Source organism: Eschrichtius robustus, chromosome 14, assembly GCF_028021215.1.
Source record: "Eschrichtius robustus isolate mEscRob2 chromosome 14, mEscRob2.pri, whole genome shotgun sequence".
NCBI lineage: Eukaryota > Metazoa > Chordata > Mammalia > Artiodactyla > Eschrichtiidae > Eschrichtius > Eschrichtius robustus.
The window spans coordinates 5,601,840-5,619,510 of NC_090837.1; the positions used below are offsets into that span (position 1 = coordinate 5,601,840).

At 48.2% G+C, this 17,671-nt stretch overlaps 1 protein-coding gene across 1 annotated transcript in view; it reads right to left on the reverse strand.

Annotated features, from left to right (window-relative positions):
* LOC137776554 (transmembrane protein 132B) overlaps positions 1 to 5,821 on the reverse strand; it is a 356,123-nt gene extending 350,302 nt beyond the window's left edge. Inside the window, exon 1 of the mRNA XM_068563133.1 lies at positions 5,793 to 5,821. Coding sequence (XP_068419234.1) covers positions 5,793 to 5,817 — 25 coding nt within the window. The 5' untranslated portion in view covers positions 5,818 to 5,821. The remainder of the gene's footprint in view (positions 1 to 5,792) is intronic.
* Between the last annotated feature and the right edge of the window lie 11,850 nt (positions 5,822 to 17,671).

A 17,671-nucleotide genomic window follows, 5' to 3' on the forward strand; every position in this document is an offset into this window, starting at 1 on the left:
TCTCCCACTGAGGAAGGTATAGCCCCGCCACCGTCCCGGAATGCTAAGAACTCCCAAAGAATCCCTTTGAAAGGAGTGAATGAGCAAATGAATAAAGAGGGAGACAGAGGCAGGTGGAGAAGAAATATCTGGGTACCAAAGCCACCACCAGGATATACTGTACACAAGGCCACTGCGGCTGTGGCTAGTGGCCCCGTGGTGGAGAACCCCGCACCAAATCTGCTGACCAGGAGTCAGGCCAGAGACTATAAAGGACCACGTTTAAATCATAGGCCCCCAAGGCACATCACCAGCAAAGGGATCAGGGCATCTGGTGTCTCTGAGGAATACCAGCAGGACATTATTACAGCAAGAAAAACTAAGAGGAGGACTTCCCTGGCGGTCCATTGGTTAAGACTCCACGCTTCCACTGCAGGGGGCATGGGATGGATCCCTGGTTGGAGAACCAAGATCCCACATGCCACGCGGCACAGCCAAATACATAAATAAATAAATAAATACTTCCTTTTAAAAAAAAAAGAAAAACTAAGAGGAAAGGGGACCAGGTCCACCGCCTCCCAGCTGGGTGTTCAGGCAGTCCCACCCTCCATCCCAACAATCAGAGCACAGCCTTCCTGAATCCAGGAGCCAAGACGTTCCTCTCTCCCCACCCCATCACTCCTTCATTAGTCAGACTCATCACTGACCAGAGGTCACTGATCATCCATCACTGGTCAGAGGTCTGTTAGACGATTCACTTTTTAATCCTTGTTGAGGTCCCTCTGCCTGCAGCCATCTTTCTCCAAAGCACTTGTGATGGCTTTAAAATATATCTGTAAATTCTTTGACACTCTTCCGATCACGAGGGGGGAGTCAGGTTCCCCTTCCCTTGATTACGGCTGGCCTCCAGTGAGTAAAATGCACTTGGATGTGACCCTGAATGACTTCCGAGGTTGGGTCGTTGCAATGGACTGAATACATTAATGAAAAGCATATTAAAATGGTTTTGTAGAAAAAGCATATATTTTTCATATATTGGCATCCAATAGGAGATCATACATTCTGGCTATGCAAGAAAATTCTACTAACCCTAGAAAAATTATAAAATCCTATCACTAAAAAGAAATATGTTGGTAGCAGCACTATTCACAATAGCCAAAGCATGGAAACAACCTAAATGCCCATCGACAGATGAATGGATAAATAAGATGTGGTACATATATACAATGGAATATTACTCAGCCATAAAAAAGAACAAAATAATGCCACTTGCAGTAACATGGATGCAACTAGAGATTATCATACTAAGTGAAGTAAGTCAGAAAGACAAATACCATATTATATCACTTACATGTGGAATCTAAAATATGGCACAAATGAACCTATCTACAAAACAGAAACAGACTCACAGACATAGAGAACAGACTTGTGGTTGCCAAGGGGGAGGGGACAGAGAAGGATGGACTGGGAATTTGGGGTTGGTAGATGCAAACTATTATATTTAGAATATAATAAACAAGAAGGTCCTACTGTATAGCACAGGGAACTATATCCAATCTCCTGGGAAACCATAATGGAAAAGAATATTCTTTTTAAAATGTATATATGTGTAAAAGTGAGTCACTTTGCTGTACAGCAGAGATTGCACAACATTGTAAATCAACTACACTTCAATTTTTTTTAATTTTTTGAATTAAAAAAAGAAATGTGTTGGTATCAGTAAAAGTTCGCACAGGGTCATCATAAAAGTCATCCGTTAAAATCTAAAATGTTAAGGGAATCAGCCAAGCGCAACCTCTGATCAGTTCTATTGCTTGTGACTTGTCATTTATGTTAGGATGAACCACCCAACGCTGTGAAGTTCACACTCTCCCTGCGATTTCTGTGTGCAGATGTGCGCTGCCTCTGGCGGGTAGCATCAGAGATGTTTTCGCCTCTGACACCCAGGATCCCAACCCTAAGCCAGGTGCAGGACGACTGAGATCATTTTTGAGACATTTTTGATTGGCAGGGAGAGGGGGAGGGACGAGGAAGAGCCTCTCATGCTGGTAATTACTGGCAGATGGCATCCGCTGTGTCTGACAGCATTAAAGCAAGAAAGAGGGGTTAAAAAAATTCACGCAACTCTGTCCTCCATGAGCTCAGCCTAGAGGGGAGATAAGGCATGTGACATTTTCTAGATTTTAGTCAAGCACACAGAATGCCAAAGGCTTTCCAAGGAGGCGCAGTCACTGCCAGGCAAGGGAATGTGAGAAGCCTTCACAGGACTTCATCGGGACACTTGCAAGTGACAGAAACCCAACTCAAAGTAGCTTAAGGGGAAAAATAATGTATTGGGTCTTGTACTGGGGAAATTCAAGATAAAGCTCTTACCAGAAGCAGCTACTTTTGGGTACTCCAGTATGGTCACAAGGAAACTCTCCCCCCTCTCCCCCTCTCGGCTCTGTTTTCCCCCATGTTGCTTCATTCTCACACAGATCCAGAATGGTAGGTAGCTGCCTTTTTTGTTGCTGTTGTTGCACCGCACTGCGCGGCTTGAGGAATCTGAGTTCTCAGACCAACCAGGGATCGACCCCAGGCCCACTGCAGCGCAAGCGGGGAGTCCTTACCACCGGACCGCCAGGGAATTCCCCGGTAGGTGGCTTCTAAAATGATCTCCAGTATTCTCCACCTGATGGCATTCATGGCTTTGCGTGGTCCCCTCCCCTTGAGTAAATTCCTTCTGACCAATATCATACCTCAGTGTGGAAGGGAGATCACTTCTGTGATTAGGTCACAAGAGACTGTCACTTAGTGCCTTTGGTGAAGCCACTCTCTTCCATATGGAGAGGACCACGTGTCAAAAAAGCCGAGGCCCTCAGCCTAAGAGCCCACAAAAACTGAATCCTGCCAACAACCAGGTAAGCACAGAACCAGACTCTTCCCTGGTCCAGCCTTCAGATGGGAGCCCAGCCCTGGCTAACACCCTGAATGCTGCCTTGTGAGAGATCCAGAAGCAGAGCTAACCTGTGCCTGGACTCCTGACCCACAGAAACTGTGAAATGATACATGTGGGCTGTTTTAAGCCATCAGTTTGTGGCAATTTGTTACACAGCAATAATAACTGCTACATTCAGGCTCCCATCCTCCCAGCTTAGCAACTGCAATAGCAAAGGAAGCCCTTCCCCACCCCTCCCCATGCTTACAACAAACATCCCAGAGCTGGCTCTCATTGGCCCAGCTTGGGTCATGTGCCCAAGCCTGAGCCAATCCTTGAAGCCTAGGAGATGAGCTGTTCTGATTGGTCAGGCACAAGTCATGAGCCCACCCGTGGAGAAGGAGGAGAAAGTTAGCAATACCCAGACCACAAAGCAGGGGAACAGTGGTTCCCCAAAATAAAATCAGGGTGTTATTCACAGAGAAAGGTAAAAAAATAGCAGTCAACCACTATCATACCGCAAGATCTGGTATGAAGGGATGTGGAAGAAGAGATGAGAAAAACCACAAAAATGAGCACCAGGGCACATAGTAGGTGTTCAACTAAACACTCAATGGTTGGAGAAGAGGATTAAAAAGGGCTAACATTTATTACAGACCCATGTGGATTTAAGCACTGTGTTGAATTTTTTTTTTTTTTTTTTTTTTTAATTTATGGCTGTGTTGGGTCTTCGTTTCTGTGCGAGGGCTCTCTCTAGTTGCGGCAAGGGGGGGCCACTCTTCATCGCGGTGCGCAGGCCTCTCACTATCGCGGCCTCTCTTGTTGCGGAGCACAGGCTCCAGACGCGCAGGCTCAGCAATTGTGGCACACGGGCTTAGTTGCTCCGCGGCATGTGGGATCTTCCCAGACCAGGGCTCGAACCCGTGTCCCCTGCATTGGCAGGCAGACTCTCAACCACTGCGCCACCAGGGAAGCCCGTGTTGAATTCTTATACAACATCTCCCTTAATCCTGACAACATCCCAAAGAGTAGGAGCTCCTACTTTCCCCCTTTCACAGATGAACATGCTATGGCACAGAGAGGTTAAGTAACTCACCCAAGGTCACAGAGCTAGCAAGTGGTGGAGCTGGAATTTGAACTCAAGCAGTCTGCCACCTGAGTTCATGCCCTTAATTTCAGAGATCTGCTTGAAACAGTTTGCGAGAGCAGCCAGAGGAGCAAAGCATACCTAATCAAGCAGTGAGAGATAGAAAGCTGACAGGAGATGCTATAGAAGTTCATTCCCTCACTCAAACACTTATTAAAAACTTTCACAAGGAAAGATGGGGACCACGTGACGCAACTAAGGAGGCCTGGAGCCGCAACTAAGGAGCCTGCCTGCCGCAACTAAGACCCGGCACAACCAAATAAATAAAAAAGATGGGGAATAAGAGGAGGTAGGGAACCTTGCAGGATGGGAAAGATTGAAAAAGAAATTCCAGCAGCTTCCTCCCTCATGTTGTCCTCTACGCTACAATGAAGAGAAGCAGAATTTAGTCGCCCTTACATAATGACCCGAGGTGACAGGCAAACTGATCAGGTAGGAAACGAGGCCACTTTGGAGCGTGTGTGAGTGAAGCTGGTGCAAACAGTAAGGCCAAAACCTCCGCCCCCAACACTTTTCCTCTTGAAATATACAGACCCTCTTAACAGCTCAGCCCATAAATTTAAGAGAAAAACACTTTAACTGGGCTGGGCGTGGGGGGGAGAGTGGGTGGAAGGAGAAAAAAATATCATAGGGAAATTAAAAATTCATCATAAGTTCATGGTGCTCCCTAAAGAGGCTTTTGCATTAGAAAGAAATGTGTCTGTGGTAAGCGCTATGGAGGCACAGACTGGGGAACAGAAGATGTCGCTCTTCTAAGACGGAAGCTTCCGGAAGCTAGAGAAATGCCATGAGTAGATGCACTGGCACTCCAAGCCCTTTGGGGATCATCCACAGCCGGAACCACTGGGAATGGAGCCTCGGGCAGCATCGGCAAGTCCTTGCCATCAAGAAGCAGCAGCTCTGGGCAAGCGGCCTGGGTTCTAAGAACCAGCCCTCCTCATCCCCGTTTCTCTGTTAACTCCACTTCTTCAAGTGTCAGTTCTTTCATCCACTATCACTCAGTCACACCCTGTCTTTCCTCAAATGTCTGCAGATCCTGGTTGGATGCTGATTTCTGCACAGTGTTCCTGCTGGGCAGGATGGCCATTTGCAAATCTTTCTAAACCTCCTTTCTATGTTTGGGAAATCCTCCATCTTCTGAGGCAGTGGAAAATCACTAAATACACCTTGATATTTCCCTGCCATGGAATACCATGCAGCAATTCAAAAAAATAAGATAGTTCAGGGACTTCCCTGGTGGTCCAGTGGTTAAGAATCCACCTTCCAATGCAGGGGATGTGGGTTCGATCCCTGGTCAGGGAACTAAGATCCCACATGCCGTGGGGCAACTAAGCCCGCGAGCCACAACTACTGAGCACCCGGGCCACAACTAGAGAGCCCGCTGCCGCAACCACAGACCCCACGTGCTCTGGAGCCCATGTGCCGCAGCAGAGGATCCCGCGTGCCACAACAAAGATCCCGTGTGCTGCAACTAAGACCTGACACAGCCAAAAATAAAATAAATAAACAAAAAAATAAGATAGTTCTGTATGTACATGGATATTGGAGAAGAGACACGATGTATACTATTAAAAACAAATTTAAAACATTATATTATAAATATATATATATATATTTCCTACAAGGAAAAATACACAGCAAACTGATAAAGAGCAGTTACCTTTTGGAAAGATATGAAATTGTTCAAAAGGGACTTCAGACCTATCTCTCATATTTTTTAAACCACTTTCACATCGTTTTCTTTCTTACTTTCTTTCTTTATTTTTGGTTGCATTGGGTCTTCGTTGCTGCGTGCAGGCTTTCTCTAGTTGCGGCGAGCGGGGGCTACTCTTCGTTGCGGTGCACTGGCTTCTCGTTGCGGGGGCTTCTCTTGTTGCAGAGCACAGGCTCTAGGTGCGTGGGCTTCAGTAGTCATGGCACATGGGCTCAGTAGTTGTGGCGCACGGGCTTAGCTGCTCTGCAGCATCTTCCCAGACCAGGGATCAAACTCGTGTCCCCTGCATTGGCAAGCAGATTCTTAACCACTGCGCCACCAGGGAAGTCCCCACTTTCACATCTTTGACAGAGATAATGTTATGCAGTCACCAAACTGCTTTCACCCAGAAAAACTATATTTCCCAGGTTTCCACCTTAGGAGGCAGAAAAAAATCAAACACACACACACACACACACACACACACACACACACACACAATGATTATAAAAGATCCTGTTTACACCTTCTCTTCAAATGCTGTGCTATCCCTGATAGGGTATTCATCACCAACTACTAATTATCCCCCCAATATCCATTCTCTCCTTTTTCCAGAGTAACAGAACTTTTGATTTTTAGCAACTTCAAATTAAGACTGCATTCCCGGGCTTCCCTGGTGGCGCAGTGGTTAAGAATCTGCCTGCCAATGCAGGGGACATGGGTTCGAGCCATGGTCCGGGAAGATCCCACATGCCGTGGAGCAACTAAGCCCGTGTGCCACAACTACTGAGCCTACGTGCCACAACTACTGAAGCCCGCATGCCTAGAGTCCGTGCTCCACAACAAGAGAAGCCACTGCAATGAGAAGCCCACGCACCGCAATGAAGAGTAGCCCCTGCTCGCCGCAACTAGAGAAAGCCCGCGCAGCAACAAAGACCCAACGCAGCCAAAAATAAATAAAAATTTAAAAAATAAAATAAAATAAATCAATAAATTAAAAAAAAAAAAAAAGACTGCATTTCCCAGATTCTCTTGCAACTAGATGTGGCCATGTGACTTAGTCACAGCCAATAGGATATAAGTGGAAACATCATGGGGCTGCTTCTAGGACTCTTCTGTAAAAGACAATTGATGCATATCCTTTACCCTTTCTTTATCTGCACCCCAATCCTGGTGTCTAGAATGAAGATGAGATGGCTGCACCGGTAGCTGCCATTTTAGACCATGAGGACAAAGACCTCAACCTTGAAATGGTAAAAGCAAGCACGGGTCCAAGAGGATTTCACGGAACAGAGACAACCTACAGTCCTGGGCTTCTGAGCTCTAGAATCTGACTTGGGAGAGAAATAAACTCCTACTTTTTAAGCCATCACTTTTTTTTTTTTTTTTTTTGGCCGCACCGTGCAGCTTTTGGGATCTTAGTTCCCTGACCAGGGATCGAACCCGTGCTCTCAGCAGTGAAAGCACGGAGTCCTAATCACTGGACCATCAGGGAATTCCCAAGCCATCACTATTTTAATTCTCTATCTTTCACTGATGAGCCCATTTTCAACAAATATGCCCATCACACCACCTCCAGTCTTCCTTTCTCCCAGTGAAACACCAAGCAGCATCCCTCCTGGGTCTGAGTTCCACGCACCTTAGCCCCCCGCACCAGCAAAGCCCAGCAGCAAATTCAGAGGGTCCCCACTAAGGCATTCTCACCAGCCCCAACAGGGACCCAGAAACCCTAAGAGAAAGAACTGGGCTCCCTACTTCAAAATCAGCATTGTTGTGGCTGAAATGTCTCAAACATTCCTGGTTTCCTCCCTTTAGGCCCCCACCAACTCCCTTCCCACCACCCCACCAGTACCACCCACTTCATTCCTTCACTGAGGTCAGTAGTCCAGCCACACCTTTCTCCACACTAATAAAATAATATAAAGGCATGTGTGTGAAGGGATGCAGTTGGGGTGGGCAGTGTAAGAGGCAGCATGGAGTGAGGGTTAAGATCCAAACTACCTGGATTAAAACCCCAGCTCCACCACTCGTTAGCTATATAGCCTTGTTTAACCTCTCGGTGCCTCTACTTCCCCTTCTTTAAAATGGGTATAATAATAATACCCACACACCTCCCAGGCTTGTTGAGAATATGTGTAGCTATATTAGAACTGTGGCTGGCACACAGAAAGCACTATATACATATAGCTATTTTATACACATAGGAGACTTTTGGTTGGTTTATATTAAAATGACATTGCACAGGATAAATTACCCTGCTACTCACTTTTCTCCTTGACAATAAGCCCCGGTCATCCCTCCAGGACAAGGGATGTCCAACCCACTGTTTTTAACAGCTACCTGGTGGTCCAAGCATGGAAATACCACCATTTATTTAGTACTTTACTGATGAAAAGTTAGGGTTTTTTCTCTTTTTTACCACCACAGACAATGCTGCTATAAATATCCATGAACATACAACCTTACCAGTGGTGCTTTTATTTCTAGAAAACATAGGTTCCCAGAAGTGAGACTGCTGGGTCACAGATCAAGTTCTCTTTTCATATATATTAGCAGATTACATTCCAAACAGTCCATGTTTTCAACCAAAGCAACTAAGACATGTGTGAGATCACTGGACTGGATCAGAGGTCACGCGTACAAAACAGAAGCCCCAGGAGATTGGACAGCAGCCAAGAGAGAACCCACAAAAGGGCGGGAGGGGAGGGGTGAGTGTTGGCTCCTTGGGGGAGGGGCACCAGAGGTGTCAATCCAGGCATGAGGGCTCTCCTGACCTGGGGTGGGGGGGGGGGGGCGTTCCCCACCTCACCTGGTAGCCTGTCGCAGTAAAATTTTCTTCCTTCTGGTGGAAGCACCCAGATTTTCCTCTGGGAAATCATCCCTTGCCTATCTCTCCGGCAAGCTGCTTCCAATTCCAGCTCCAGAGACACTTAAGTGTGACTGATCGGCTGCAGGATTCCATCCCCACAGCCACCGTCTCTAGTTGAGAGGTCAGCACACAACCCACACTAGTCCAGTAAAAGTCAGTCCTGGGATTCTTGCTGGGACAATTAAGAAAGAGACATTTGACTTCTGCTGGTCAGAGGAATGTCTAGAGCCAACTGTGGCCAACTTTGCCATAAGGTGGAGAAAGCCTGTCTGAGAATTAGGTGAACACAGGGAAAAAGAGAACCAAGAGACAGAGTGAGAGCAGAAGTTCTCATTAGGAGAGTAAGCCCCTGGATCCAGCCATGCCTGAAGCTGTTTCCTCCTTAAGCTTCCCACCTTCAGGGACTAGTAAATTCCCCATTTTGTCCCTTGCAACTGTGAGAATCCAGATTTAATCCACTGACATACCTTTGCATTTGATACATCATCTCCATGAGTGCACTTAAAATCTTAAATTTGGAAACTTAAAATATCACAGACTTGGGCGTCACAGATAAAATAGAGAAGGCTACGTTCATCTTTAAAACAACCAAATAGGAAAAAACACAAGGTCATAAAAGAGATCCACTGATTGGAGTCATTCTGAGTATAAAATAACTACGCAGTAGGTTCCTTTAATACTAGTTCCCTCCAGCAGCATCCCTCCAAGGGGTCTTCTGAGCTGTGAGCCATGGAGCTTTGCCTGCAGAGTAAAAACTATCTCCCACACACGTACTACTATTCTTAAAATGCTACATAAATGCTACTGTAATTACCAAAACCCACTCCTTAAAGAGCATTACTGAATCGATGGCAACTTTCAATCAATATGCTTTTCTTTTTTAACCAAGGGATACCAAACCCACAATTCTTCTTGCTCAGATGAGCTGGATAATTCTTTTGACATTAAAAGTGGGTACCTGTCTTGACCATAGAGTGCTATAAACACACATTTACATGACCACTGCTTGACCATTTAAGGCAAACTTTGTCTTTAAAAGAGCCAGATAGTAGGTAATTTATTTAGGCTTTGCAGGCCATAGGATCTGTCACAACTACCCATCCCTACCCTTGTTGTGAGAAAGCACCCACAGACAATAAGTAAACAAACAGGCATAGCTGTGTTGCAATAAAACTTTATTTACACAAACAGGTCGAGGGCCGGATTTGGTCCATGGACCATAGCCTGGTGATGCCCTATTTAATGGGTACAGAAAATAACAAGCAACAACACGGGAGCCAAGGCCAGCACAGGGTCAGATGGAATTTACACATCTCTCAACTGTTGTGGAATTGGATGGAGAAAATAGAATTTGATTGACACACAACTTTTCACCTACACATCTACTAAATAGAGCAAGTACACCTGCACTGGCAACCTAACAATAATAAATTATGCCAGAATAATCACATCATGAAGGCAGGAAGAATTTTTTTCTTAGAATATTAGTGGTTCCAGCAAGAAAAATGAACCCCAAGCTAAATCTGATAGGTCACAGCTCAGATCCAACCTCCTCCTCCACGTATTTCCAGGGGCAAATAGCACATCTGAGCCCTGGTTTCCTCAACTGTCCTACCAACATTATTAATAATTGCCCCCATTTACTGACCACTTAGTATGTGCTGGGCACTTGCTAAGAAGCATTTGCATCTATTGTCTCATTGGATCCTCTTGACTTTACTCTCCTTAATGATGTCTTTATGTCCATCTCACAGATGCAGAAAAACGGGCTCATCCATCCCAGCCTTCTCCCCAGAGCTGCTGGGAAGAGCACATAAAAGGCAAAAACCCAACTCACAGGTATAAGTTCTGTTTGCTAATTCCACCACTAACAAATATTGATTTGGCCCCCAAATCAATACAGGGGTAGGCATATAGTTGGCTCCCGATAAATATTTATTGAACGAATCTATCAATCAGCAAACCCCACAGCGCAACTTTCAAACTACACCCCAAATCTCACCACTTCTCACCTCCTCTCCAGCTGCCACTCTGACCCAAGCCACCAGCATCCCTGCCTGGACTACTGAGTAGCCCCGTGGGGCTCTCCCTGCTTCTGCTCCCATGAGTGAGAGCACCATCTCCTCTGCTCAAGCCTGCCAATGGCTCCCACCTCACGCGGAGCAAAAGCCACAGTCCTTATCAGGCTCTGGTCCCTAACCTCATCTACTACTCAGCCCAGCCTCACTGGTCTCCTTTCTGTCCGTGAACCTGCCAAGCACCTTCCCACCTCAGGGCCTTTGCACTGGCTATTCCCTCTGCTTGGAACGCTCTTCTCTCCGATAGCCCCCTGGCTGGCTCCCTCACCTCTTTAGGTCTTTGCTCAAATGTCACCTTTCTGAGTGACACCTGCTATTTAAAATGGCAGAACATCCCTCCCCAGCACTCCCTGTCTGCTCCCCCACTTCATGTTCCTCCAAAGCACTTATGACCACTTAATAAACAGTATATTTTAGTTATTTAGCTATTTCAGTCTCTATCTCCCTGCACCTTAATGCTAACCCCACAAGGACAGGGGCCTTTGCCTGTCTTGTTCCTGCTGTATCACCAGCTCCAAGTACAATGCCTGTCACAGCACAGGTGCACAAGAAAACACGCGTCAACGAACTAACGCAGAATGAAGGAAGGAAGCAGAGTGGGATGAGGTTTCGAAGATCAGCAGCAGGGGATGCAGGGTCCGTTTTACAGATGGGGAAACTGAGTCTCAGAGAGATCAAGGAGCCACACCAGCGCTCCCAGATCTTCCAATTTGTTGAGAGAAGCCAGAAACCTGGATACTGACATCTCCCACTTTTTAGATGCCGGTAACTAACAAGAGAAGCCTGCAGACCAGATATGGCCCACAGGCAGCCAGCGGCTCTCCACTGGCCTGGAAAGCTCCGCTGCACTGCCACCCTAGAAACACCTTTTTCCTGGCAAAACAACATTTTCCATCTACACCATGCCCCGCCCCTTCCTCTCCCCGTGCCGTCTTCGGAGCAGACTGCAGGAGAACAAGGTCCCCTCCCACCGGGCCACGGCTTCACTTGCCACAGCACCCTCAGCCCTCTGCCCCGGTGCTCCCATCCCCGCTCACCTGGCCCCACCAGCTCACCCGGGAGAGCCTGCGGCAGCAGATGGCACAAACGCAGAGGAACACAGCAAACCAAGGATACAAACCCATCGACACGTACACAGCACGGAGAGAACCGGGCAAACAAAGGGAGCCACGGATTCTGAGAGCCAGGAGACAGGGCAGGGCCAGTCCGGCACTCCAGAGTTCTGGGAAGAAAACCAGGACCCTCCGGCAGGCCCACAGAGTCAGCCCCGCGAGCCAGGGCTGCAGCCACAGCAGTATTTTTATGTGTCCATTTGCTCCGATGCACTAAGAGCCCTGGTGGGAGGCATTCCAAGCACAAAGCAGACATCAGAGATGCAGTATTTACCGAGTCACCCTTCCGAGGCGCTGAATCCTGGGCTCCGAAGCGCAGCCATGGTGAGTTAGGTCCCCCAACAGGTTAATTTAGGTTAACACTGCAAAACAGCCGGGCTCAGAAGCGCCGGGCAATTCTAGACGCTCCATCCCCCTCAGTAATAAAATACAGCAAATCCAACTGGACTCTACCGATTTTTTTTATGTAACTATTTTGGGACCGAAACATAAGGAGACGGTATTGATCAGTTCAGGAGTCACGTGTCGGGGGCAGGGGGGGTAGTTCTGCACACACCGACTGCGGCCCCAGGCGAGATGAACAAGAGAAGATGATGGAATTCCACTCCAAAGAACCTGGGCTCCTTTCCCGCCTTCCCTTGGCAGAGATGGGGCACCAGGGGTCTATCCTGCCCCTGAGTTTCCAGGAGGATGCAAAACAAGCACCCAGATGGAGAATAAAAGTGACGAGTGACCCTGCTTTATTTCTCCCGGTAGCGCTATCACCCCCTGACATTAAATTATGTATTTGTTTGTCCATTGTTCTATGATTGTCTCGCTCTGCCAGAACGACAGCTCCTCAGAATGGGGGATATGTCTCTTCTGTTCCCTGCTGTGTCCCTAGTGCTGAGCGTTGATTAATACATGCCTGTTGAATGAATGAATGAATGAATGAGTGAGTGAGTGAGTGAGCTGGGATCTCTTGATCACATGCTGTGTGCCAGGCACTGTGCAAAGAACCTTGCAAGGATTCGAATTCCTCCTGCCTGGGACACCCTTCTCTGGGCTGGCTCTGGTCTGATCACATTTAGGTCTCAGATAAGATAAAGGCCACCTTCTCCAAGAAGTCTTCCTGGATCACCTAGACCCTCCCCATCAGACTGCTTTGTATTGAGTATGAAGAGTGTAAATTACTGTCTGAGACTTTCCTGCTTATGTATTTGCTGGCTTCTTATCCCTCGCTCTGTCACACCAAACTTGCCCTATAATGCAAGCCCCTGAGGTCACAGGCACCTAAGGCTGAGGGAGGGGAAACTGAAGCAAAACTCCAGGACAAGGAGGTGCCTTAGGGGCAGGGGAGACAGGAGTCAGAGACTTTGGGGAGGAGACCCCGCCCTGCTACTCACGGCCTGTGTTGCTTTGAGCAAGTCCCTGAGTTCCTCTGAATCTCAGTGCTCCCATCTGGGAATACATCGGAGCCCTTAACCTCTCCCTGGGTGAGAGGGAAGAATCCAGGGAAATCCTGAAGTGAGAAACCACTTGGTAAGCAGCGGAGGGGCCGTTATCCTTCTCTTCACAGGTCTGACTGATGCAGAGAAGAGCTCATCAGCCCCTCCCTTCCTGCCTGTCCTCCCTCCTGAGAAACCGCAGGCCCCGCAGGACAGCACCCCTCTCACCCCCGCCGTCACCCTGCTGGTGTCTCCCAACCTTGTGATGAGATCAGCAGGGGGTCAGGGCCTGCTGTAGACTGAATGCTTGTGTCCCCACAAAATTCATAAGTGGAAAGGTAACCCCCAATGTGATGATGTTAGGAGGTGGGGCCTTTGGGAGATGATTAGGTCATGAGGATGGAGTCTCATGATGGGATCAGTGCCTTTATAAAAGAGGCCCCAGAGAGCTCCCTCATCCCTTCCACCGAGTGAGGAGGACACAATGAGAAGACGGGCATCTATGAACCAGGAAGAGGGTTCTCATCAGAATGTAACCATGCTGGCGCCATGATCTTGGACTTCCCAGCCTCCAGAACTGTAAGAAATAAATGTCTGTTGTTTATAATCTACCCAGCCTGTGGTACTTTGTTATAGCTGCCTGGATGGACTAAGACAGGGCCCATTCTACAGATGGGGAAACTGAGTCTTGGAGAGGCCAAGGGGCTAGAATGGGTTAGATCAGATCTCCCAATTTCTCAAGATAAGCCAGAAACCTGGATGGTGATACTGACATCTCCCACTTTTTAAATGTTCGCAACTGAGAAGCCCTCAAGCCAGACATGTCCCAAAGGCAGCCAGCAGCCTTCCACGTCGGCTCAATTTCCCAAAACACCAAGCCCTGGATGGACCTAGAGATGATCATACTAAGTGAAGTAAGCCAGACAGAGAAAGACAAATATCATATGATATCATTTATATGTGGAATCTTTTTAAAAATGATACAAATGAACTTATTCATAAAACAGAAATAGACCTGCAGACATAGCAAACAAACTTGTGGTTACTAAAGGGGAGTGGGGTGAGGGGGCGGGATAAATTAGGAGTTTGGGATTAGCAGATACACACTACTATATATAAAATAGATAACCAACAAGGACCTACTGTATAGCAGAGGGAACTATACTCAATATTTTGTAATAACCTGTAAGGGAAAAGAATCTGAAAAAGAATATACGTATATACACCATATACTGATGTGGTATAACTTTGCTGTATATCTGAAACTAACACAACACTGTAAATCAACTATACTTCAATTTAAAAATTTAAATTTAAATTAAAAAAAATTACGTACTACTGGGGCTTCCCTGGTGGCGCAGTGGTTAAGAATCCGCCTGCCAAAGCAGGGGACACGGGTTCGAGCCCTGGTCCGGGAAGATCCCACGTGCCGTGGAGCAACTAAGCCAGTGAGCCACAACTACTCAGGCTGTGCTCTAGAGCCCGCGAGCCACAACCACTGAGCCTGCGTGTTGCAACTACTGAAGCCCGCGTGCCTAGAGCCCACGCTCCGCAACAAGAAGCCACTGCAATGAGAAGCCCGTACGCTGCAAGGAAGAGTAGCCCCCCATTGCCGCACTAGAGGAAGCCCGCACGCAGCAACGAAGACACAACGCAGCCAAAAATAAATAAATAAATTTTCAAAAATAAATAAAAAATAAACTTTTAAATCCTAGAAAACATCAAGTGTTAATAAAACAATATTAGGGACAAAAAAAAAACACCAAACCCCTCCTTGCTGATGCACCCCTGGACTCCAAGCTGACTTTAGAGGGGACAAAATTCCCCAAAACGGTTTCTCAAAAAAGACCCAGCTCTGCCCCCAACTTGAAATACGTCCCTGGGCCCAAGTTAGTCTCAGAATCCATAAGCTGCCCACAAAACTCAGTGCCTACAAACATAGAGAAGGTAGCAGCAAAGAGCCCTGACTCTGAGACGGTTACACTGTGGGTTCACATCCACGGCCCATCCCTTTGTGGCCGTGTGACCTTCACAGGTCATGGCACCTCTCTGGGCCTCAGTTTCCTCATCTGTAAAATGGGGCAAACACAAGTCCTTACCCCACGGGAGCCACTGAGGACTCAACGAAGTAAAATCAGCAAAGGGCTTAGAACGCACAGTACACGTAGATCGGGGCTAGTTGCAGTGTTGCCTCTGATTCTGAGCCTCACTGACGTGGGAGAACCAGCGCAGGAGACCAAATGGAAAGGAGGGGGGTGTCTGCCTGCTGAAGTCGCACCCTTTAACGTAACCGTCTAATCCCTCGAGGGCACAGAACTCAAAGGACTCCTAGCTGCCTGCAGAGCTGACTCCAATCTGTTTGATTGCTACGGCTGGAAACCTTAGCTCGCATTAATAGGTGTATCTGTTGCAGAGAGAGAGCAGAAAGGAAGTGAAAGGGACTCAATAACCACCCACCACCTTGGAATGTCAGCCTGGCTTGTCCAGGAGTCTGTCCACACAGTTCTGCACAAGGCTGTGGAGGGGAATCTGGCTGTGTGAGGTGGTGCGTAAGGCACAGACCAGCGTCTGGGCTGGAATCCTGACCCTGTGTGACCTCAGGCAAGTTACTTGGCATCTCTGGACCTCAATATCCTCATCTGTAAACTGTGAATACTGAGGGTGTCCATTTGCCAGAGTGGTGAGTATTTCACCCCGTTCATATGAGGAAATGCCTGCGATGGTGCCCACAACACAGGGAGCGACTTCAGAAGCATGCGTGTCCATCATCACCCCATCATCCCATCACCATCATCACCATCATCATCACCATCACCATCACCACCACCACCATCACCATCACCATCACCATCCCATCATCACCACCATCATCCCATCACCATCATCACCATCACGATCACCATCACCATCATCATCACCACCATCATCACCATCACCACCATCATCATCGTGATGATTTGCTACCTGCCTCTCTGAGTTGACGTTTGCTATTTTAGCCACCCCCAGCGGCTGTCTGTCTCTTGACCTTGGGCTCCTTAAATGAAGTCACAGTCCTCTAAAGGACCGGACAGTAGAACTCCTTGACCAGAAAGGCTCCACTGTGCAGGGTGAGAAAGTCCTGGGCAAGGAGTTTTTAAAAAAACAGAGAAATTGTGGGAGCCACAAGCCCCAGTCTGACACCAATTCACGGTGTGACCCTGAGCGAGTCACTTCCCATGCCCGAGTCTCCTCTGCCACCTGCAGGGGGAGCTGTTGGAGGAGATGCTTTAAGACACTTCTTGCTCTCCAAGTCCACTCATTTACTCTGGGGAAGAGGTGGTGGTACCACGACCACCCCATGATGCTGCCTCTCGTGCCAGGGTGCCTCCGTCTCCCCACGGTGACGGGAGGCGAAGCATCTGCTGAATCCCATCGCTTCGAAGGGAAATGCACCCTCTCCATCCCCATTCAATTTCTGAGCCAGGAGAGAAGAAAGGAGGTGCCCATCCGCACACAACGCAGGGGGCACAAGGCCGCTGCAAGGGCTTTGCCGACCCAGAGGCCACCCTCCCCGACTTCACACCCACCCACGAGCGAGGGGTTTCTTGCGCTCCCTTGGACCATGGCAACCACCACGCTCATTACTGGCTTCGAGCATCGCAGCTCATGCAGAAGCCTGATGCCTCCCAAGTTCCCTGCATCCAGGGTGGGGGCGGGGCGGGGACGAAATGATTTACTCTGGGAACCTCCATGGTCCGGCCATTAAATCACCCGGGGGGAGGCGACAGCATTAGTACACGGCTCCCCGCCAACCCCAGTGCCACCTCTCTGAAAAGAAACACCACCCATGGGCACCCCACACACACATCACTGTTGTAACGAGAAAGAAATATACCACACACCACGCCAAGGTGCCAGGCACGGCTAAGAGCGTCTCTGCCTTGAAGCCAAAGTCTCCCCCCTCCCTCCAACTAGCAGGCTCTGCCACTCACAAGGACCCTCTGTCGGGGGGCTCTCCGCCCACCCTGACTTTACAGACCTTGAGCATAATGGGTCAATGGAGCAAGGCGCGTCCATTTTCCCCAGCAGGGACAGTAACAGAGCCGCTAATTTGCAAAGCCATAGCAGGCACAAAAGTGGCTTGAATAATAGGGGCCCCCTAGTCGCTAAGCTGGGGGATTTGTGCTGACTCTTACCAAGTACAGTTCCATATGTTTAAGCGCTTGCAAGGCTGAAAGAAATACACCCACCACACTCTTTACCATGGCAGCTACCCACGCGGGAGGGGGGAGGGGGCACAAAGCAGACAGTCCCTGTGTGTGACGGGGGAGAGATCGCGTCCTTCCTCGCCTCTGAACTCTTCCAGCCCCTCTCCGGGAGCCTCAGCCAAACGTGGTCGGGAAATCATGCCAGAAATTATCCAGAAAATCCAACCAGCTCTGAAGGATGCTCTAGCTAATTCCTCTGAAC